General features: G+C 41.6%; 1 protein-coding gene across 1 annotated transcript in view; it reads right to left on the bottom strand.

Annotated features, from left to right (window-relative positions):
- Nucleotides 1–3,511: 3,511 nt before the first annotated feature.
- Nucleotides 3,512–25,037, bottom strand: part of DCAF6 (DDB1 and CUL4 associated factor 6) — a 73,026-nt gene continuing 51,500 nt past the window's right edge. Inside the window, exons 14-22 of the mRNA XM_015564268.1 lie at nt 24,230–24,347; nt 19,712–19,827; nt 17,929–18,015; nt 16,506–16,833; nt 9,103–9,241; nt 7,514–7,670; nt 6,675–6,763; nt 4,877–4,982; nt 3,512–3,966 (exon numbers count right to left, since the gene is read on the bottom strand). Of these exons, the coding sequence (XP_015419754.1) occupies nt 3,902–3,966; nt 4,877–4,982; nt 6,675–6,763; nt 7,514–7,670; nt 9,103–9,241; nt 16,506–16,833; nt 17,929–18,015; nt 19,712–19,827; nt 24,230–24,347 (1,205 nt within the window). The 3' untranslated portion in view covers nt 3,512–3,901. The remainder of the gene's footprint in view (nt 3,967–4,876; nt 4,983–6,674; nt 6,764–7,513; nt 7,671–9,102; nt 9,242–16,505; nt 16,834–17,928; nt 18,016–19,711; nt 19,828–24,229; nt 24,348–25,037) is intronic.

The following is a 25,037-nucleotide window of genomic DNA, read 5'->3' on the forward strand; positions in this document are numbered from 1 at the left end:
CCCCCCCCCCGGAGGTTACGTGGATTAAAGCTCCCGGCACCACAGGTGGGACGGTGGTGCTGAGCCCCTGGGGTCTTGTCCATGACTAGGCGGGTGTCCTATTGTCTCACAGGGACCCTCAGGAGCTGTTATCCTAGGTCAGAGGTGTTGAGGCTTCTGCAGTGGGAATGGTCCTGTGTGCTGAGCAGCACAGACCGGGGATGAAAGGGATGTGGTGAGGAAGGGGAGCGCGAGAGGAGGGGAAGGTGTGTGGCGTTGGGAGCTGCAGAGGTCTGAGGAGCACAGTGTCTGTCCAAGGTGATGGCCTGGGGCCTGGTGTAGCCTCCGTGTCATGGCACCAGCTCGACCTCCCGGCCCAGAAGAGACGCCCCGAGGAGACTCGGCCTGGGCCCTGCGGCCAGCTCTGTCCTGCAGGACAGTGACTGCGAGGCGGTGGCTCTTGGGTTCAGATTCTCCGATCCTCCACCGTGAGGAAGTCAGTGCAGGGACAGGAGTCCATGCTGCTACCCCAGTGCGTGCAGAACCCCAAGGTGAACCCTGGGGGGCTGGAGGAAAATCACCATTTTCACCTGAAGCAAAGGAAAATGGCTGAGTCGTATATGGACAAGAGGAGGCGGAGTGGACACTCCTGGGTTGGGGACACAGAATCCAGGGGGACCTAGGAAGTGAAGAAGTGTCCATGGTCTCGAGGTGCATGACACCAGCGTCAGGGCCCAGTGCTGGGTCTTGGCCACGTGACTGAGAGGAAGGAGTCAGCTGTGCAGCTCGAGGACGAGGGACAGTGAAGTCATTACCAGGAGGCAGGCCAGCGGGCTTTCTTGTGGAGGAAGAGCTGGTAACTGAGTGAGTGCCTGGAGGCTGAACACCTGCTCGCCAGGCCTACAGAAACCACAGACGCGGGGGACATGGTTGGATTCCCCGGAAGGATTCATAGCACAGACGCACTCGCCTGTAGACCAGCAGGGGCACCATTTTGCTCCGCGTTATTTTAGGACCTAACACACAGAGCTGTTCATTTCCCCCAGGAAGCATGCTCCTGAGCAGTAGTAACAGCTTAGGAATTCCAGGCCACTTGCTGTTCCTTTTGACACCACCATTTTGCAATGTCACCAATCACAGGCAAGTCGGCCCCTCCCGGGGCAGGACCCTCCTGGGGCCTGGGCAGGCAGGGCCACCCCAGGGCAGTGGGAGGAGCCGTTGGCGTGGGCGCAGGGGTCCAGCTGTGGACCTGCGGAGTGGAGTCCTGGGCTGTGTTCTGGCGATGGAACTCTGGATGCAAACGTGGTTAAAAACCAACCTTCAAACAAAACAATGACAAGCTAGTCCGGAAATACATTTCACTTGAAATTTTTTTGTTTTTTTAAAACAAGACTGTTTAGGGTTATTATAAATCAGTATTTATAAACAAGTAAAAGTGCATTCAGCATAGCTGTGTTCACCTGATGAAATGTTTTTGTCACGTGTACAGATGTGGAAATTGTGAATTTGTACTTGGACTTGTGGACTGTGGGTTTTGGGTGTTCCCCCTTTACCCCATATCCCCGTTTCCCACAGCCCCTTTCCTTTCTCCCTTCCCCCTTCCCAAGGGCTAAAAAGAGGAAGGAGACTGAGCAGGAAGGACCGACTATTGCAGAATTGGGGGGGGGGGTGATCTATACCAATCACCTGGGTACATCCGTCCATGTTTTCAAAATACCCCAAAGACAGTGAGATTCATGGAATATTGCCCAATACAGAACAAAGACTCCTAACCCAGACTTTATAGGGGCTCTCCACATGTTCATCCCATAACCAAGCTCAAGGGGGTATGATCATCAGTGACTCAAAACCACCTCAGGGCATAAAACCCAGCACCTCCACCTGAGCCCTCACTGGCCACAACTGAAGGCAGTTCCTTTTGCCGAGTGTGTGAGTGAGCTCCGGGTCCAGCTGCCTAACATCCTGCCCCCAGCATGCATTGCGCCATGGCCGGGACCTATTAACTCTGCCCGGAACACGTCCTCTTTCTGCCCCTGGACTGTGGTCTGGTCCGCCCTGTGCCTATGTAACACACCGAACTCTACAAAATCACCTCCTTTGACAAATACCATTAAAAAATAATAGCCCAGCCATTGTGGCTCAGTGTTTGAGTGTCGACCTATGAACCAGGAGGTCATGGTTCGATTCCCACTCAAGGCACATGTCCAAGGTTGTGAGCTCGATCCCCAGTAGGAGGTGTGCAGGAGGCAGCCAATCAATGATGTTCCTCTCTCCCTCACCCTTCTTCTCTAAAAATCAATTAAAAAATCACTTAAAAAAATCACAGCTTTACAGCAGTTTTGGGTTCTGAGCAAAACTGAGCAGAAAGGTCAGGCCCCATGTACTTCTGCCCCGCCCCCGCCCCCCAACCCAGAGGGTACACAGACCATTTTGATTTTCAGTTGCTTTTCCTACCAGTTACTCCTGACTCAATGGAGTCCTCCAGTAGCCTCTGTCCTGCCAGCTTTCCAACACTAAGAATCCCTGCTTCTGCTTCGTTTCAGTGAGAAATGATGTCCTAGATGTGCTGACAGTAGCGTTTCAGTTGCTCTGTAAAGCCCCTCATCCTCCGGGTCATGGGGCCTAGCTCAGCCCCTGGGATATGGGTGTGCAAATCTGATCACCTCCACTTCACGGGAGATGAAGCAGAAGCCCAGAAAGTCAGGGGGCCCCAGGTCACACAGCTAATTGGGAACCAGAAACTAAGACCCTGGCACTTTCCAGAAGTCATCTGTAGCCAAGTCAGCTGCCCTGTTTGGCCAAAACTCTAATTCCTTCCCTTCACCCACTTACCTCGTTCTCTAACGTGGAGACGCGTGTGCATCCAGGGCAAGGGCCAGGTGTGGAAGCCCAGCTCCAGTGACTGAGCCAACTGAAGGGGCTTTTCTTCTCTCCACAAAGCCAACCTGCCATCGCAGCAGGGCGCCAGGTGTGCAGCCACCTGGGGAGGAATGCTCTGCTTGGCTACACCTATGAGCTCATGGGCCAGCCGAAGAAAAGGATGACAATTTAAAAGTGGGCCGGGAGGGTGACTGAAGCGTTAGGTCTACAGGAACAGATTCAGGTCATAACCTATAAGATACAGGCCGGGGTGTTGATGGCTGGAGTGGAGGTGGGCACTGGAGTTAAGGAAGTCCAGGATGTAGAAGACAGGATGGTCACAGCTTTCAGCTGAAATCTAGCTGCAGTCAGGAGGACCGGAAGCCAGGGCCCCCAGAACTAGCCTGTGCTCCTACAGCATGGGAACCCCTGACTTCTGTCTGTGGGTAACACGGTCTCAATGACCATTAAGATGATGACTGGTGGTGAAGATCAAGTACTTTGGAATGAGACGTGAATAATTCTCTTCTCTGTGATTCTATCACACACAAGTCAAAACAGAGAAGATGATTACAACTAGAGAAGACTAGAGAAACAGTCTTATGTGACAGGAAAGACTGGAAAATAGGGGCCAGGGTAACAAGGCATCAAATACAATGTCACATTCAGGAGATCTTACACAACCAGCTTCTTTAATTAGAAAGCAACAAACATGCAAATGGCAAGTGTAGAAATTTATTTGAACCAACATTGTCTCTACCATGAGAACTGCTCTTCAACGTTGATCCAAACTCCCCCGTGTGGAGACTGGCAGTATTGCACTTTCGTTGCTAGCACTCCTCATACATGGCAACTAGGGTTTAAAACATTCTGCTAGTTTTATTTCACACACTCTCCCAAGTTCATGCACACAATCACTCCACACCAATGTCAAGTTATCCCCCCAAAAGGGAAAACTCCAAAAACCATAACCTTAAAATTGCACTGAAGCTCTGTAAAGAAAAAAATATAAGTGTCTTATACAAATATCAAAACATCCCAAGTGCTGGCCACTCAGAGTTGATTATTCCTCATCCTCGTTTTCATTCTCCTGACCGGAGCCTTCTGATCGGTCACCCTCCAACCGGTCTGGAAAACAGATATGAGACTCACTAAAAGAAATACTTTTAGGGTTATGATTAAGATAATCTTCAATGCCTTTTATTTAAAGCTGCTTAAAATGTATAGAACTCAACACACCATTATGTAAAATTCAGTTCACCACTGTGTACATACCTAATTTTTGCCTCTACTGGGAAATTTTATAAAATAAAGGAAACAACACTATTAACTTTGAAAATGGATGTCATTGTAAACGCACATTTTTTAAAACCCTACAGATGGCTTTACCATGTATCAGTGGTGTGGCCTGGGTAAGTCATTACAGAAAGCCTCTGAGAAGGGCTGGAGCTCCATGAGGGTGGTCACTGTTGTCATGAACTGACAGGTGATGCTTAGCATATGGGACATTTCACTCATGAGGTCAGTGAACAGTGACAAACACTTGTTTGGTGAATATAATCTTGTCTATAATGGCTACTGGAACTTTTTCTTGTTATGAACACAGCCTTTGAATTCATTCCTGAATAGTAGTTATAATATATGCATTTTGTGTTATCTGTGACCCTGAGCCTCAGTTTATCACTTAAGACAAGACAATGATGAAGAAAACAGAGAGGTGCCTGTTCAGCCTTCCTACCATGCTACCTTTCTTTTGTCTGGGCTCTGCCGACTGGGAGCGAATGGGCCGCTGAAGGCGTTTATGACGACAAGGCCTGTGCAGGAGCCTCCACTCAGTGGAGAAGCAGAGTGGGTATGTTTTCAGGGGACTGTCTTTCATTGTGATGCTTTCCAATAATCAGGTTTATGAGGACATGAGTTTCTGTGCTAATGGGCTGCCTCCATTTCATGACATAAGGAAGTTATATATATATAAATGCTAAGTAATACCATGTTGTTCAGACATATCCCAATTGGAACAGAGGCTGACAGTTCTTACCGGCCCGGATGTGGTTCAGGGAGGCCAGCATGCGGAGCATGAAGGAGGCGGGCACTGTGATGGTGTTCCTCGTCTCCTCCAGCATGAGCTCATTCCGAGTGATCACCTGGGGCAAGTGAAACCACCGTCAGAGACTGCAGAGTGCCCGCACCCCCCTGAAGATTAGGAGAACAGCACGAACAAGAGCGGCCTTCGTTCCCCATGTGCATGCTGTCATGGTTCCCCGTTAAGGCTTCTCAAGGCCAAATAGTGACTGTGGCTTGCATGTGGGGAGTAAGATGAGGGAACAGGCCTCATGCAGCTGTGAGGAATGCAAAGGTCAACTCTAGCTGCTAAAACATCCAAGAATTCAATTTATCTTTACTTGTTCCCCAGAGCAGTCTACGCTGTGCCTGCTCATTTTCACAGAGAGAACTGGTACCTTTGGGACAAACGTGTTAAATTAATGTCCCTGGGTCACGTGGATCCTTTGAGAGTTGTTACCTTCACTGAGGCAAAGTAATCTTGAAAAATAAACCTTTGGACAAGAGCTACAAATGACTTGTATCGGAAGTACCAAGGAAAGGACTAACTGAATATCCATGGCTCCGAGGGACCCAATGTATATTATGGGCAAAGGAAAGAAGGAAGAGGAAAAACAAAGAGTGTGGGAAGGAAAAAAGGGAAACCTGAGGAGGAGAAAGATGCCATCTGGCCAACAGTCCCCAGTGAAATGACAACTCTTTACGGTCCCAAACGAGCTTTTCAGTCTGAGCAACCTTCCCTCGCACTGTAGGTTCTGCACATGGATGTTTCTTTTACCTTCTAACAACCTGGACCCTACTGGCTCCGTGTTTCCAGAGCTCCTGTCTGCCTGGTGAATGCAGTCCTGGTGACTTCTATAGCCTCCATGAACATGTCCCCACCCCCATCGACTCCATTCACAGCAGTTTTTCTTTTCTACAGGCTTCCAAACGCTATGCATACCCCTCAGACACTGACTCCACTACACTGTGGCTGTCTGTCTTCCCTCTTATCCATGCGCTCGGAGCGCAGGGCTGACACACCGTGTTGTGTAAATGTCTATTAAATGAGTGAAAGCACCCATGGGAACTGTGCTGAGCTGTCAACCTCGCTCTGAAGTGCTGCTTGACCACTGACCAACATTTTTAAGTGACAGACACTTATTTACCTATTTGTGCCCTCATCTACCCATAGGAGTTCAGCAATTAGTAGCTTATTAATGGAATGGACCCTAATTATTATAAGAAATCTATAAAAATCAACAAATGAAAACCCTGGTTGAAGCTGGGGGGAGGGGAGGAGCCATAGAAATCAGCTTTCTTATCCTAATTCCATAAAAGACCTAGCCCTTCACTGAACTCGGTTGGAAAATTACTAATTTAACAAGAAGCTGAGGAGACCTTAAAATAGAATAAAGGAAAAGATTCTCATCATTTGTGCTGCTACCTCTTGGCCATGATGATGAAGACGCTGCAGTGAAACGATTTTCTCAAAAGGACGGAGTGTTTTTAATGATTCTTTACTGCAGTAAGCACAGTTAACCAATTTTTTTTAAACTACAAAACACTTAATCTGCTATTACTAATACTCAGTCTTCTAATTAGCAAAATACTAGTTCAATTTTTACTTCTAGGCATGGTTTTATCTTCATTTTTCTTTTTCTTAAAAATGACTTCCTTACCTGCATGAAATTGTTTTATGTTACCAACTAAGGAGGAGCTGCTTTGATATTTCTTAAGAAATCATTTGAGGAATAAGGGAAACTATGGTCTAATAAGTATAATCAACATCTTACTTCATCAGCAAGTTTTCGGTTAAAAATCCTTGACTCCTCCAGTGGTGACCAGATCTTGATGTCATAATCTATGCCAGACGAGGCTAGAACTAGAAACAAAAAGTGCATGTTAACCTAAACTCAGAACACATGCATTTATTCAAGTTATGCACACAGACACGTGTGTGTATATACGTCTACAGTATGTGTTTGTAGGTACAGACGCAGGCACATGTGCCTGTACAGCAGGGCCTCGAATACTAGTAAAGTCGTTCTGTTCAATGTTGTTTCACTGTGCCACTGATGAGATGCTGAAGGAACTTAATCTTGCTTATAACAATTAGCTTTTGATAAAATCGGTTTTGTTACACAGTTTCACTTAAAGTTGCAGACCCTATCTATGACGTTCAGTGAGGACTTCCTGTGTGTACATCACAGCAAAGTGAGCTGCAGTGGAAACTGTACTGATACATGTGTTAACTGAGAACATTATTTTGAAGATTTCTTAAAAGTCACTCTAGAATATAATTTTAATTCCAATTCCCAATGGAAGGCAAGAGCATGCCAGTGAGCCTTGAAGATTCAATTTGGATAAGTAGTGACAAGTTCAATCAGCCGAACCTCTTACAGCTAATACAGCTTAGAAGAAGTATTAGGAGAACACTCTTTGACCTGCTTCACCACACTTTCTGCCCAAAGCGTGTTATAAGTGTGTTTTGGTTTTAAACCCAAGCAGAGCTGGAAGTGACTCCCGTGGCTGCCTACAGATAATTCGGATTATTTGTATATTAACTAGACCACCACCGGGGCTGGTGAGCCACACTGACTTCTAGCCCTTGCCTTATGCAAGGTCCTCTTACTTGGGTCAAATGGATGTGGCTGCAGGCAATTCACCACGTGATTGTCAGCCTCCAGAAGCATTAAATGCTCAGCGGTGTGACGATCCCAGATGAATATATGGCCGCAGTCAGAACCACTCATCACAAAGTTAGCACCCCAGAAATTGGCTTCTTTTATCTAAGGGTTTAAGAAAAGGAAGTTATAAGGAAATTCAAATCAAAGTTATTAAAATAAAGACTTATTCTATTCTTGTGTTAAAAAAGTAATTGGCTTAGAAAATAAAATACAAATTGAAGAGCGACCTGGTCTTCTAGTATCTTCAAATCATGATAGATTTGCCAGCAAAGGGAACCCCGCCTTCAGTAATGAAGAGTCCCCCACGAGGACAGGGATATGTTTTGTTCAATACTGTGTTTATAGTGCCTGTAACGGTTCTTAGCACACCGTAGGTGCTGAATTAATTAACTGCTAAATGAATGAATAAAATTTCTGAGTTTTGGACAGTATAACAAAAAGTACCAATCTTTTTCTTAGTTATTTGAAGTTCTCGTAATTAAGAAGGAAAGATAAACACATTTACTTTTATGAAACAATGAGACAAAGGAATATGACAGTTGGAGTGGTTATATTTTTTTCAATGGATGCACACTAATAAACCATCAAAATCTTTGTGCTTCAGATTGGCTTTTCCAGTCATTTTATCTGCAGCTGCCACATTGCTATTTTTGGGAGAGCAAAAGAGGGGAGCCAGTTCTGTTCTTACTTGGAGCTGTTATTTTACTTGCTTATCTTCTTTTTTTCTCATTCCAGCCCCTAATTATTTTCCTCTAAAATTTTAACCAGAAAAATGCAAGAAATGTAAATTGGTTACTTCTATTAATAATAGTATTTTTTGAATGATTAAATTGATCACTGATTTCTATAGAGAGCTTATTATTTCCCTAAAGTAAGAAAGCAGTTTAAAACCGATTCTATAGATACGTTTTGAGAACTCAGTGAATATGAGAACAGCACTTTCTAGACATACATAGTTTAGAATCACAGTTATGATTCTAAACTAGCCACCTCCCAATATTCCCTTAGTAGGTGACGGACGTAGCACTGGGTGCACAGACGTGGGGATGGTAAAAACTGGAAAAGACCTTAGAGATCATCAGATCTATTTGTTCAATTCACAGATGAGGAACTTCAAGTCCAGGGAGCAAAGTGATTAAAACCAATCTTGACTTGTCCATCTTAACGGGGTGATGATGAAAACAACCTATATTTCTCAATGAATCTGAGTTTCACATATCCAAACCCTTCTTTCCAAAACAGCCTACTAGGAAGGTACACAGCAAGTGTGAGAGAGCAAAGAAGAAGCAATGGTTACCTGTATAAGCTAAAAATTTAAACTCTACAATAATTCCTGGGTAGAGTAGTTTCCTTATAAAAACTACTGGCCTTTCCTGACATACCACAGGACTAGAACGTATTTGGGTCTGGAGATAACTGTGAAGGTGCCAGCTATACTGGAGCCACACTGGCAACAAGGAGGGTAATTGTTATGCAAAAACATTCATGCTATGAAAGTGCACGTTCTGCAAAGAATGCCAAGAGCACTTGGTACCATTGTCCTGGAGTTGCGATGGCCCTTATAAACCATCTTCACTAGTGGCCTTCTAATGTTCAGAGTGTCCAGTTCTTCCATTTCCTTCCTTTCTTTCCTCCGCCTGAAGAACTCCTGAATGCGGGCAACAGCAGAGCGTCTATGAGTTACATATGAAAAAGAAGAGAACAGAAATAAATGAGAAACACTCATGAACTACTGTGGAATGCAATGATACACATTAAGTCAGTAAGTCAGAAAATATGTAGACTAAACATTATCTCAGTAAGACACCCCTACAGAAAGCATCAAAGGCAGACATGACAGTGGGACTCCAAAAGACTAGTTGAGTTACGAGAACAAGATGTTTTAGTGAACACATCACTTAGAGATTTGGTCCTGGCTAGGATGGTAAAGGGAGTAGCATGCGGCACACTGGGGTTTAAAGGGCTGTTTTATAAAAATGTAATACAGACAAATTCATGTGCAGTTTACCACAAATAAAACAAGTCCTAGTTCATGCCATTTTTTCTCTCCACATTAGGAAATGTAAAGGCATAAATAGAAACCAAAAGAAATTAAGGGTAACATGTAATAGCAATAGATAAACATATGTTTTGAGATTTTGTTTAAAGATGTTCACAGCGAAGAACAGACGAGTCAAGAAAAAGAGAATAAATATTAACATACGTGCAATAAAAAAAGACCTTCCCGGAGTATCTAAGCTATATGGACTCCATGGTGGAGTACAGATTCGGGGCAACTGAGGCAGACTTTACTCTCCTAAGAGCTCAGCTGATGACAGAGCTGGAGACTAAAGAATAATGGGCTCTTAAGACTGATTTACTTATTAAAAGAAATTTGTCCTAACACATGATACTACTTAATAAGTTTCTTAGTCTGAATATGTTATTTAAAACATTGTATTTCAACATGTAAAAGACCAAAAATCCAAAATATGTAAAAAGTCTATTAAGTCAGTAAGAAAAACGAACATCATAACAGAAAAATATGCAAAGGACATGAGTAGAAAAATTACAGAATAAATGAATGGTTAATAAATATATAAAAAGATGCCCAGTCTTACTAATAATGAGATAATGATAAAACAATCCGATCTCTCTATGTCTATTAGATGAACAAGACTTCTGTGGGTGGCAAGAGTGCAGGAAACAGGCACTGCTGCTGGGAGTTTAGCGGTTCTCGAGGTAAAAAGAGAGTGCGCTCTGTATTGTAAGTTCTCCATTGAACACATATACATACACCTCAAGAACACGAAGCAGCAAAATTCCCTAAAAGCCTACTGTTCACAAAGTTGTTTCTGAGAATATTAGTTACCAATTCTTTTATGATTCGTTATACTAACTTGGCATATGATTTAAAATTCATAAAAGACATTCATATGTATGAAAAATTTCAGAAATAAACTCTTGGGCAACCACTAAAAGAAGTAAAATAAAAGTATAACTGATACGTCAAGAAAGGAAAGAAAATGGACACATATAAAATGCTGAGTTAAAATCACAAAAGGCAGAAAATGAGTGGGAGACAACAGGAATGAGGAACAAGGGCAGGGAGGGCCTGCCTGTCCTTAGAAACTTTCCAGACCATCTCTCTGGAAGAAAGCACCTGAGGCAGAGCAGAATGAGTCTAAATTACCTCGGAGGGAGGTATGGGTCACCTTTCTGCTTATCTCGGTTCACCAGTTCATAATAATCTCCACTCCAATGGTTAAATGTGACTCATTTAAAGCAACATGGTATTTTTTAGTTGCAATCGTCATTGTGAGAGCAGAAATTGGCTTTGAGTACTTGGGATAAAAGGTATAAACCAGAAATTCCAAAAGCCCTGAAACAAATTCCATCTTACTGTTATTTAACTAGAACCTGATAATTGGCAACAGACCAATTTGCTAAAAGTTACTTCAAACATACCTTAATGTGAAAACAGCCTAGAAACACCAGCATAAAAGCAAAAACAATTTCGAGACACTAACAGAGGATTTCTTAGGCATCAACAATAGTTTTTGGCTTATTTCCACCATGGTTGTACTCCTGATTGTTGCTATATGTTGTGTCTCATATTCCACTTTGTTTCAGAAACGAATGGTAAATCGTAGGCATGTGCCACCAGAATGAGGTACTGGGTTGACTTAGCAGACCAGGTTTGTGTAGGTAAGTAATGGTTCTGAGGCTCACTTTAATGTCATATTTTAAAATGTACCCCCGTGTTAGTCTTCAGATTGCAGAAGTATTTGAGAATTGTGTATTATCTTGATGTGCGGCCTTATTAAGGTATTTGTACAAATACAGCTTTCTTTTTAAAAAATCAGAATCTTTATACACAGAATTAGACTCAAGTCCATTTTTTAGTTATTGATCTCAAGGAAAATGAGATAATGACTAAAGTTGCTAATTGCTATCCCAATCAGCTTTTAAAAATACCCTAAGTTGCATTTCTCAACAACATAGTCAAAGCAAATCACCAGCACTTAAAGTACATCATTTCAGGTTGGAGTCGCTTTAGCATACGACACACTTGACGTGAGCATCCGTTAGGTGTGCACACAGGACATTTCCTTTCATTCTATCCCCATGCAGTCATGCAGCTAAGTCAGTTCGTGAAAAGCAACCTGCTTGACGATGCTTAGCACTGAAGAGTTCAGTACGTTCCAGGAGTATTAACTGTTAATGGGAAAGGTGGTTAGCAGTGGAAAAGGACGACCTGGCAATTCATCATAAAGAAAAAGAATGAAGGAACATACTGAATTACCTCATTATTCTATCACCTATTGTTGTTCCTCTGATAATAAATCTAGTGAAGGGAACACAATAAAGTCACTCACAGACCTCCAAGAACCAGGTATGTAAAGCATCAAGGTCACCACTTTCATCACCAACATCTCAACCTGAAAACCCTGTGCTTCCCGTTGTGCTTTAGGGTGTTGTGTGAGAACCTGGCCTTCAACTAAATGGCTGAATGAATGGCTGAGGAAATGAAGGAAGCAGAACACTCACTGAAGGCGGATTAGAAGAAAGACCCTGCACTTAGCCCCTTGTCTTTTAAACAGGTTAGAACCCAGCCCTGTTCCGGGGACCTGCCAGGACTCAGATCTCCCATACCATCCCCTAGGCACCTGGGGGACCTCTCAGGGCTGAGCTGCTCTTTTGGGAAATAACTAATTAAGCCGAGTTGACTCACTGTCCTAACCAGAAGGCTATATAACAAAGGGAGCGAAGAACAACACAGCTTTTAATGCTGTAGGAACCCTTTTTCTCCTCTATGATTATCCTTTTTTTCTCTGCAATTTTCTTTAATAAAGAATAAACCTGAATCATTAGAAATACTGAAAGTGATTATATGACTAAATAGCTGATGGCCAATTTACAGTATGTGAAGAATTTTGGCTTCCAGTAGGTAACTGGAACCAAATTCTATGCAAATAAATACTTTTTAAAAATCATTAGCAGGCAATATGTGGTTAATGTCTTGAAGTTTGGAGTCTGTAACCACAACCTATGCACAGGAAGCTTACTGAGATGCCGCCGGGTTCAGAGCAGAGCACTCCTGGACTTCGCAGGACGAAGAGCTACTAGCTAGGCCTTCGCCCTCTACTCTAAGATGTATTAGGCACCTTGAAAACACTTTACATAAAAGCCCTACTTACCATTCACCCCACTCCCAGGCATGTGTGTCTATTTCTAAATCCATTACGTAAAATCACTAAGGGACACACACACTACTTTTACATAGTGTTTTATCAGTATCATTTTTATTTTTTCCTTCACTTTAGTTTCCATTTACTCTTCTATGTTCCTGCCCCAGACCAAGTTCACAGGGATCTAATATGTGGGGATCATAGACTTTTCATTGTTCTAAACTCTGGGTATCTGCCAGTCAAGGTCTTTACCACAGACTCTAGCCTGGTTTCTCTATCAGACTGACTGGCTACAGAGGGAAGAGCAGCAAACTATGGCTCTTGGACCTAACCCTGCAGCTAAGAATAGTTTCGCATTTGTAAATGGTGACATTTTAAATGGTTATATAAGTACCTACATAACAGCCTCCACTTTGCCTCTTGGCCAGCAAAGCCTAGAAGATTCACTCTCTGGCCTTTTAGGGAAAGTCTGTCAACCTCTGCTATAGAGTCCAGTTCTGTTTATACCGAGACTAGCTGTAGTTAATAAGAGCATTCCATTTTAAAATAGCCATGTTAGTTGTTAAAGTCTTTATTTTCTAAGACATTTCCTTCTCATGCTTAATCTCAGCCCAAAGTAAAAACCAAGGTTGTATTTATTTAACCAAATTTTAAGAATACAAATCTTTAAAGAGAAATCATTATTCTGCATTGCAAAGAACTGTTTAAATGTTTGTCCAAAATGGCTTGGCTATAAACTTTTTAGGTTTCATTTTTAAAAATTAAATTTGGGCCCTGGCCAGTGTGGCTCAGTTGGTTGGAGCATCATCTCATACAGTGAAAGGTTTCGAGTTCGATTCCCATTCAGGGCATGTATGGGAGACAACCAATTGATGTTTCTCTCTCACATCAATGTCTCTCTTTCTCCCTCTCTCTTTCTCTATCTCCTTTCTCTCTCTCTCTCTCTCTCAAAAAAAGTATGTCCTCAGGTGAAGATTAAAAAAAAATGTTATTTTGGGACAAAGAACTTATGAGCTCTACTATGTAATTCTTCATAAAAATTAAAGTATAGACCTAAATACACACTTTCACCATTTTCAATTTTCGGACCATTTCTCTACCCTAACCAAACTGATCTTGACCAGCTTCTCTTTAAGACATGCATACTTTAATTGGGCATTTTATCCACATGTGAAATGTATCCTGAGACACCAAGAACTGAATGTTTTACAACAGAGCTTGGGGAGTCTTTGTCCCTTCAGAAATAAATTCTCAAAAATCATATGCCTACTTACAAGCTGGTAAATGATTCTTTTCCATGTTCCTAAGAAGCAAAGGGTCTTAAACTTTCTCACTTTAGAATAAAGTCCACACAGCTATTCCTGTGAATGCACAAGTTAAACAGGCAGCAGTCTCAGGATGAAGAGCCCGTAGAAAGGGCAGGGATAGTAAAAGTATATTTTACACAGACAGCTCAAGACTGAAGATGGTGCTGCGGAAGTTAGAAACCTTAAAAACCACTTAGATGAAAGTCAGAAGGAAGATTTTTCACCATTACAAATTTTTGGTAAATAGCTAGGAAAGAATGATGTAAACATCAAAGAAAAATTGATGAAACTGTGAAGCAGTGATTATAAACAGTTTGGCATCACATTCATATGTACATCTTTGTAGAGCACTGTATTTAATTTCCTAAGTTTATTAAAACTGTTTTCTATGGTCTTATAAGTGGCTTGTGTACTATCCTCTTGTTCTTCAACTGAGTTTCTCTAAGGGTAAGGATTTTATCCCTCAGTGACTCTTAAGTTTACTACCATGTCCTATAGAATAAAACAAAATAATACAGGGGACAAACTAAGGTTAAATACCTAAATGAGCACACAGGCTATCACATAAGTTCATTAGAAAAAGCAGAGGTGGTCTCAGATCTGGCTGCGGGGAGGAGAGCATGAATTCCAGAGTGCACGCACTGCAGTGTGGGACCAGCACACACGATTCCTCCTTTTTACTGATGTCATACTACTGTGTTTAAAAAAAATGCGCCTTCGGTCTAGCATACAGAAAACCCATGCTTAATACCTCAGACATTAAGCACGCTTGGTATAAAAGTGTGGTAATTAGCCTGGACAGAAGACGCTAAATAATTATGATTTTCTGCAAGTGTCTAGTATCTATTAAAAATACAATTTCTTATTTAAGCAAACAAATCTGGAAAGTGATATGGTACGTTTTACTTAAAAGTGGACAGTTAAATTTTGTTTTTCATTATGACCTTAGTATAGTTTTTGTTACCTATGTACAGATGAAAACAAGGACACGTGTCCCTTATACCACAGAGGCTTTAAACGTACAGACTTAAACACAACTCTCACTCTCCACCCTAGGTTTTAGAAACCATCAATTTGATTTTCTAAATGTGCTATGCCTCCTAACCTTGTGGGACTCCCTCTGGGTATGGAAAGTGTTAGTTGTCTAAAATATATAGTAAGAACGCTGAAGACTAATGTGTGCAGGTAGAGACGTATGATTAATCTCCAAGTACAAATATAGGGAAAAGTACCTGACCATGTTAGGAATTCAATTCTTTTTTTAAAATACATTTTTTATTCAAGGCCCGGTGCATGAATTCTTGTACCAGTAAGGTCCCTCGGCCTGCAGAATCGGGCCAAAACTGGCTCTCCAACATCCCCAGAGGGGTCCTGGATTGTGAGAGGGTGCAGGCCAGGCCGAGGGACCCCATCAGTGCACGATCGGGGCTGGAGAGGGATGCGGGAGGTTGGAGAGCCGGGGAGGGACCGTGGGAGGGTTCTAGGGCGTGTCCAGCCCATCTCATTCAGTCCTGATTGGCTGGACCCCAGCAGCAAGCTAACCTACTGGTCAGAGCATCTGTCCCCTGGTGGTCAGTGCACGTCATAGCGACTGGTGGACCAGTTGACTGTCTGCCCCCCGGGTGGTCAGTGGACATCAAAGCAAGCGGTTGAGTGGCCTTAGCATATCATTAGCATATTATGCTTTGATTGGTTGGATGGATGACCAGACAACCGGAGACTTAACATATTAGGCTTTTATTATATAGGATTGATTTCAGAAAGGATGGGAGAGGGAGAGAGAGAGATAGAAACATCAATCATTGATCGGCTGCCTCCTGCATGCCCCACATTTGGGATCAAGCCCGAAACATGGGCATGTGCCTTGACCAGGAATCAAACCGTGATCTCCTCATTCATAGGTCAATGCTCAACCACTGAGCAACGCTGGCTGGGTAGCAATTCAATTCTTTATCATGGTTACAATATTTGTTATTTGGTGCAATTTTTCAGTGTCTAAATTAAGTTACTAAAATTTAGTAGAAATCAGAGAAAAACAATGTTCTCAAAACAAGAACTGCTATTGGACTACCTTATCCAGTGTCAACAGAAAAGCAGATAAACTGAAGAGTAAAAAGTATCCAAAAACCTGCTAAAGACCAGGATGTCCACAGGTCAATATGATGGCTAAATATACCCCTGACTTCACGACTAAGTGCTGGGCGTTACCAACGTTCCTCCCCCCATCTGCATGCTGAGGAGCAGCTTCAGTGTCAGAGAAACAGCGGGAGGCTGCGCTCCCTCTTCATGCACACTCTGCTCAGAGAAGGTATCATGTGAAATGATTTCGTTTGAAAAGCTCCGTAAGTTTACATCCTTAGAGAAAGCAACTGTCCAAAATGGAGACTCCTTTATGTGACTTCAAAGAAAGCCTGTGAATTATACTTTTTACAGTTCATTTTAATTAAAAATTTACCAACCTGTCACCAGGTCCTGCTCGATACCTGGCACCTGGGATCAGGACTGGGTCATCGTCACTGTCATCGGTGTCCTGGAGAGCAGAGTCTGTGGCTGATGTTTCCTCGGGCGGCACGGGCCCCACAGCTTCCGTCTGTGTCTTGGGCTCAGCATCAGGGCTGCTGAGATGGGCAGTGCTGTCAGCACTGGTTTGATCCGAAGTCCCTGGTTCCCAGCCTTTCTCAGACAAAGCGGTGTCTTCTGGAACCCCACAAGGACTATCAGGATTGAAGTCGTTCCTTTCTCCTGAGCTGGAATCTGATGGCTCAGATGAGAACTTGTCTGAATGTGCTGTTGGAAAATAAAGTAGTAACAGGTGGTCATGTCGGCAACATTGACTATTTCATCTAACTTCAAAGCTGACACAGACATTTCCTAATATAAAGTGTGTGTGTGTGTGTGTGTGTGTGTGTGTGTGTGTATCGTTCACTATGATGCGCACTGACCACCAGGGGGCAGTTGCTCCACGCAGGAGCTGACCCCTGGTGGTCAGTGTGCTCTTACAGCAGGAGTGCCACTCAGCTGACTGACGGGTGCCAGACACCCGGCTCACAGCTGGTGAGTGCAGCTGCGGCAGCTCAAGCCTCTCCCACAGACACTCCCTGTGCCCGCCCCTCCCCCTTCCGAACCAGGACCAGGATTGGGACCAGCATCGGGACTGACTGGGCGCAAACCTGTGGCCGCTTCTCCGTCATGGGCGTGCCAGTATCACCCTAGGACAGGCGTGTGGAGACCGCAGTGGAGCAGCGCAAGCCTACTGAGCGGCTGCAGTGGCAGGCACAGCGGGGCCCGGATGAGCGGGAGCAGCACAGCGCCTGGCCAGGGCTCAGGCTCCTCCCCGGCCAGCTGCCGCTTCCCACACTACTACATCCCTCCGGGGATATTGGACTGTCGGTTTTGGCCCGATCCCTGCGGGCCACGCTGAAAGACCCACCGGTGCATGAATCCGTGCACTGGGCCTCTAGTTATATTATAATTACTTTCTAATATAAACTAAAATATTCCCTAAACTGAGAGGAAAATTCCACAACACATCTACAGTGGGGCCTTGACTTATGAGTTTAACTCATTCCGTGACAGAGCTCGTAACTCAAATTACTCGTATGTCAAATCAAAAAGTGAACGAGTGAGATACGTGATGCTGGGCTGATGTTGTGGCGTTCACTGTGATGTTTGCTGCGCCAACTAGCGGTAGGGTATCTGAAGCTGGCTCGTAACCCGAATTTTAGCTCACAACTCAAAAGCAAAAAATCAGCCGAGAGACGGCTCGTATCTTGAAAAACTCGTTAGTCGGGACACTCGTAAGTCAAGGCCCCATTGTATTTGGAAATTACTTCTGACTCTAGGAGACTAACACTTGAAGCAACTAGAGAAAAGACAGCTCACTTGTGTCTGCTTGGCTCTGAACTGTGCTTTCTGCAGATGCACCTTCCTGGGACGTGTTCACATCCTCTAAGGATTCTTCAGGAGCTTCTGGGAAATAAACCAAATGATCATTAAATCCACATTGTTTTTTTGGTTTTTTTTTAATCCTCATCTGAGGATATTTTTTTTCATTGATTTTCAGAAGAGTGGAAAGGAGGGAGGAGGGAGGGAGGGAGAAAGAAAGACATTGACATGAGAGAGAGACATCAATTAGTTGCCTCCCACATGTGCCCTCACTGGAGCTGGGGATCAAACCTGCAATCAAGGTATGTGCCCTTGACTGGGAATCAAACCCATGACCATTTTGTGTGTAGGCTGATGCTCTAACCACTGAACCAAACTGGCCAGGGCCCAAACTGTTTTTAGGAAAATCAGCTCCAACTTAATACTCCAGCTCTCTTATGTGTAAGTAGTTCTTAACCCTTTGGGGGCCAAGGAAACTTTAGACACTCAGGTGAACTTCCCCTCAGTATGACACAAATACAGACACGCACAATACAAACACCCTCAAGGAGGGGTGCCCAGCTGTGCCCTCAGCCTCTTCCAGAGGTGCTGGACCTTTGGGAACTAACTCTATGTGAGAATATCTGGTGACAGTGATGCCTCACAGCCAAGATGACCTGATCTTGCTTATTTCTAATCGTCACAAAAGCTAAACTTAATACAGAGTATTTTTCAGCCCCTCAAACATTTGGCATAACCTGAACTATCATGAACCAATAGTGCAGTTGAGCCTACTTTATATTCTGTTTTGTCCATTAAAAACACTTACAGATCTCTTTTTTATTCCTAACTGGACATCTGCTTACCTAACTGGACAGTTGTCTTACATATATTTAATTCTTGTAAACTCTGTTACACTGAAATATCTGTTCACTTCTTAAGAAACAGAATTCATTTATTCCTTCATTCATTAAATATTTATTGAGAATCGACTGTTTCAAGCTCTTTGCTAGACTCTTTCATATAAACCTGCAAACTGTCCCCTCGGACGGTCGTTTGACTGGGAGTTCAACCGCTTGCTATGACGTGCACTGACTACCAGGGGGTGGCGCGGAACACGGCAGGCATCATCAACGTGGTGCTGGCAGCGGGCAACAATGGAGGCACTGCCGGCCTTGATGGGCCCTGACGAGAGCAGGACCACGGCAAGATGGTGGAGCAGGTGAGCGGGTGGCGCCAGGTCAAGGCGGGTGTGAGCAGGGGCCCAATCACCTCACAGATGGCGACCAGCGGGAGCCCACCCGTGCATGAATTCGTGCACTGGGCCTCTAGTATTACATAAAAATATTCTAGGAAAGTGTTCTGAAAAAGTCCCTAAATGGCACTTCCTGTATGAAACAAGATTCACTGATAACTCGTTTAGATCATATTCCTTCTTTTCCTCCATAAAACACATACACACTGAAAAAAATCAAGTCAGATACTCTGAATTCCACTGCTTGGTATAAAAACGGCAGGTGATCCAAACTGACAATGACAGTGCACACACTGTCAGTGCGGTGACCACGTTTCCTGGCCATTTGTCCACAGAGGGAAACTGGGTTGCACTGTGATGCCCCATGTGAAATGCTGACAGTCCCTTCCTGGTGAACCTGTTACCTATTTATCAACAGTAAGAGCTAGACTAGAGGAAAAAGTAATTCATTAAAAACAGGAAACCAAGGGCACCATTGAGGGATCAGAAAAATGGGTGGACGTCCATCACTGGGGATTGTGATGACAAAGCATGGCCACAGCTCACCTGTCTCGCTATCTCCTGCTGGAGGCGGCTCCGAGCTCTGTGGGGCCAGGGACTCCTCCTGACCCTCCGGTTTGCTGTGGGTCCCGTTCCCTCTAGAACTGGAGGATGTGCTGCTCCTGTCATCAAAACAAAGCGAGTGGTCCCACCAGTAAGTTAATAATAAACAAAAATTCAGGCTCAAATAAAATGTAGGGTGTATTATTTTAATAGAACTTAAAAAATATCACTTTTGATAATCAAAGTGACTACTCTAACCTCCTTATCTTAAAAAGGAGACCTAGAAATACAAAAGGACTGCTTCCACATTGTTTTAATGCTTCTATGATCGGCTTCACATTTCTACCCAGCTCTCTCTTGAATTTTATAACTTAATTACATTGTCTCCCTTCTTATCCTCCCTCAGGATGGTTCACCCTAATCCTTACCGATTCTACAGATTTTGATCATATGCCTGATTAGACTTTGTTGCTCTAACCTACTTTTTATTTTTTTCCCTAGTCTACTTTTAAATTAATACTTTAAAAAGGCCTAGACATTTCTTTGGTCTTTGCACTGCCCTCTGCAGACCACTTCCAGTTTGGACTGTTGTTCAATATGGCAGGTGACTGGGCACCAGTTTGTAGAAGTCCAAGACATTTTCTGGGTTAGTTTTACTACCCACCTGATGATGGCCATAATTCTGTTAGCATTTTTGGTGAGAGCAGAATGCTAGACCAATTTAAATAAACAACTTCAATGAATTTCTGTGACGGCCAGTCATGGCATCACATATTATAGGGAGGGAAATGAAGTGGGAAAGAAAATAGAGGAAAATGTATCTGACTCCAATTAAAATTAAATTAACAGAAATGCAACAATTTCTCAAATTTAGAATAAATGTGAACAAGGAAATGAAACTTAAGAGTTACGATAACTTAAAAACCATTAATTATAGACAAGTAGCAGTGACTCAGTAAACAATACAAATTATCATGAAATTTTTGGCCAAGATTTTATAAAAAATGCTTTTAGGCTAATTTATTTTATAAAAAATGCTTTTAGGCAAAAGTCAATTTATTTTTTTTTAAAAGGCATCAATGTATAATATGGAATTAAAAAAAAAAAAAAGAATGTGTATCCATCTGGGTAATATTCCCAGAGAAAAATGTCAGAAAAAACAGGCAGTGGCATAAGTGTCATTTCAGAAGCATTATTGTCAGTGATTCTTTTGTGTTTTTCTGTAAATTCTGAATTCTTTTTTGCCATGAGTATGTATTTCTTTTTAACCAGAAAAAAGTATATAGTCACTTGGGTAAAGAGAAACTAATGTATTTCACTGAGAAAACTATGACACAGGCATAAATAAAATGCTCATGTATAATAGTTATGATGATTAAAATATCATGGCACTGATGTAGGAATTAAGAGCCATTAGTGGAAAAGACAAAGAAACCAAGTAAGTAAATTTAGCATATGTTAATATGGCATTTTAAATCACAGAGAAATGAAGAGATTGCTCAATAAATGGGACTGGGACAAAGGAACAACCATGTGGAAATATTAAGCTATAGCTCTATAGCACACTTTATGGAGAAATAAGTTATCGAAGGGCTATACATATAATTTTTGATATAAAATCATAGAAATTAAGAGGAAAACAAGAAAGCTTTCTCCCTAATCCTGGGAAGGACAGGCTTTTCTAGGCATGAGCTCACAGGCTGTAACTGTAGAGCAAAACCACCATAAAACTGAGACACAACCAACTGGGGGAAATATCTGCAACAAAGGAAAGTCAATGGGATCACCCCACTTACTCCTGTAAGAAATAAACACCTTTTATAATTCAAGAAGAAATAGACAAATATCGCACAAGGAAACTGCCAAGGATCTGAAAGGCAGTTTACAAAAGATGGTACTTGAGCTAAGGATTCTTTAGGGCTCGTCAATGTGCTGGGTGCTATGGACTTTTTCTGCGTGGTCGCACTAACTCTACAAGCACCTCTGAAGTGGGTTCTATTAAATATGCCCATTTTCAGGTGAGAAGACTGGCGTCCAAGCTCTTAGTCCATGGGCTCTACTGCCTCATTTGTCCTCAAAGAAACTAGACTAAGAGCAGGATGCTGTGTGGCAGAGATGAAAAAGACTGCATCCTTTCTTGAATTTTTTTTTACAATGAATATTAAATACTCTCATAATCAGAAAAAAAGCTAATTACTTCTTTGATAAAGAAATAAGAAACTGGTGAGTAAGAGAATATAATTCATGGTCAGTTTTTAGAGACGGAAAAGTACAAAAGAAGAGGGATTGAACCTTTTTTTCTTAAAAAAAAAAGTGCTCAGATGAGATTCTTTATAAGAAACCAGCCCTTCTGTCCAGAATCATGAGAATAGAAAAGATAAACAGAATAAGGATGATAATCTTCTGTGATCTTAAATTATATATTAAGAGAAAGGGCCAGAGATATCCTAATTTTAAAAAGCAGAGGTCAAACGCTAGGGCTCATAAAGAAATTCTATTGACTGCACCTTCAAATACATATCCAGAATCCAGTCTCCTCTCACTACCTCCCCTGTGCCGTCTGCCCAAGGCACCACTGCCTCTCACCTCGCTAGTGCCACAGCCTGTTCTCTGATCTCCCATCACTACCGATGGCCTATGTCTACACAGCAACCAGATATCCTCTATCTTTCAAATGTCCTCCTCACTCACTCGGCTGACCTTTTCTGCCGCTGCTCTCCTTTGGTCACTCCACTCTGGCTATACGCTTCTCTTATAGATCCTTACACATAGTAGGTCTGCTCCTGCAGCGCCTTGTGCTGGCTTTCTCTCTGCTCGTCCCCAAGCTGTGCACAGCTCACTCCCCATCCTCCCAATGATGCTGTCCACCCTGTCAATCAACCTCATCTGCTCTCTTTTCTTCCAGAGCACTTAGTACTCTAATGTCTTATACAATTCACTTATTTATTATGTATATTGTCTGTCTCCTCCACCTAGAATGTGAGTTCCTACAGAACAAAGGTTTTTTCCCCCCTATTTTTTTCACTGATGCACTCCCCATGTCTATAATAGTGTCTGGAACATAAAAAGTATTCTATAATATTTGAATATACTACTTAATCAAAGATTTTAATGTAAAGTACATACACACATAAACACAAATAGAAGCCAGTGAATTGGAATACATAAATATTAATATTATCATATGAACATATAATTACATATTAATAAATATATAACTACATTATATATTATTTATGCATATTATATATACTAACATATGTAACATAATTATATGGATATGCGATTAAGTATGTTAATATATTAATTATGTCAAATAATTAATATATTGGTTATTAAATGATTAATATAATTACTATATATAATATGTAGTTATGTTAATACATAATGGTATATTAGGAAAGATCAAGTTACTTTTATATTAATCAATATTAAATAGCAATAGTAATAAATCTAAATAAAAATGTTGGAGGCACTCTGAAGCAGAAGGCCATGAGACAGTGGGAAAGAATATAAGAAGCCTACATAACTGATTTTTTTTAAAGAGTAAGATTTAACTAGGTTAATGGGAATAAACATAATCAGAAATACCATTAAAGAGAACCTTTACAACCATTAAATAAATATAAAGATCAATCTTACTAGTAATCAAGTAAATAGAAACAAATGTTACTTTAAAATCAAATATACAAGTTAAAAATAAATGAATATATTGAACATTGGTCCAGAGACAGCAAAATGTGTACTTTCATATGCTGCTAGTAAAACAGAATTATACAAGATTCTTTTGAAAGTAATTTGGCAATATCTTTGACTTATATATAGTTCATTTCTGGAAACATATCTCAAATCAGTATTCTTAAAGGTAGGAAAAAAAGCCTGTAAACAAAGATATTCATTATAGTCTTATAGAGTTAAATAAAAAAGAGGATAAACAAATTCACTGCCCAACTAAAGAGAAATGATTAAGTGCACTGTAGTACATCTATTTGATGGGCTATATACAGGTAGTAAAATAACATTTATGAAAGCTAAATAGTAACGTGAATATTCATTATACAGTTAAGTCAAATAAATGCAGGGGAGAATTGAGTACATTCAACATGATTAAAATTATGACTTAAAACTCAAAACAAAAATCACACACACACACACACACACACACACACAAAGGACCAAGACTACAAAAAGCTCCAAAATGCTAGGTTTATTATTTTTACACAAATGGTCTATAGGTGATTAATTCTTTTTATCTTTGGCATTTTCTATCAAAAGGAATATCCCAGAACTAGCAACATCAGCATCACCTGGGAAGTTTCTAGAAATGCAAATTCTCGGACCCCTCCTCATTCTGAATAAACTCTGAGTAGGGCCCAGGCCTCTGTTTTAACGAGCTCTCCAAGTGATTCTGAAGCACACATTATAGCAAAGCAAGGCACAAAGATGATGAAGTGCTGCAAATAATATCTAACAAAATCCTACAAAATGGCTAAGAACATCTTTACAAAAATATGAACTTACCATTCATCTGTAAAGTTCAGTTTTATTGTGCTTGTAGTTGTTCCTTCTGTGCTGTAGTGCAAACTTAAAACTGGTTCACCTGTCCCTGGTTTGGGGCTCAGCTTTTCATTATTGTTATCTGAAAATTGTGTTTAAAACATTTGAAAAAGTCTCTGAAACCAATAAAAGATGACATTTCCTAACATTTATAAAACTTAAATTAGGTTGTCCTCATCATAATTCTCACATCTGTTATGGTTCTCACTTAAGTTCAAGGGCAAGTGTCATAGAAACACTCATATTCCAAAGCCGCACTGCATCCTGTTTCTAGCCTTGTGTACATGACTCCCTTGGATTCAGATGGAAATCAGACACATTTGAGAACCACATTTCATCATTAGGGACTCAAAGAATATGAACAAGAATATTTCACCCTTAAGAATCTATAGGTGATTTCCATGACATACTTCTATTACAAAGAACAAAATATTTATAAAATGGCAAATAAAATCAAGAAACCCTACAGAAATTGATATAGACCACTTCAAAGCCACCCTCCCAAGTATGGATATTCAAGTGCAAAATTAAATAGGGCTTTAAACTTTTTCCTTTTTATGATGAATAGCAGCTTAGGGGAGCATTAAAATACACAGGGAATACAAATTGCTATGTAATCAAACATGTACCATTTCTGCCAGTGCCTGCGGAAAGAAAACTCTTGTGTAATATAATTGTTTTCTTGATACCAGTTCAAGGAGTGATATAACAGTATAAAAATAAGCTTTGTCTTATAAGATAACAACAAAAACAGTAACAACTTAACAAAACC

Source organism: Myotis davidii, unplaced genomic scaffold (genome assembly GCF_000327345.1).
Source record: "Myotis davidii unplaced genomic scaffold, ASM32734v1 scaffold401, whole genome shotgun sequence".
Taxonomy (NCBI): Eukaryota; Metazoa; Chordata; class Mammalia; order Chiroptera; family Vespertilionidae; genus Myotis; species Myotis davidii.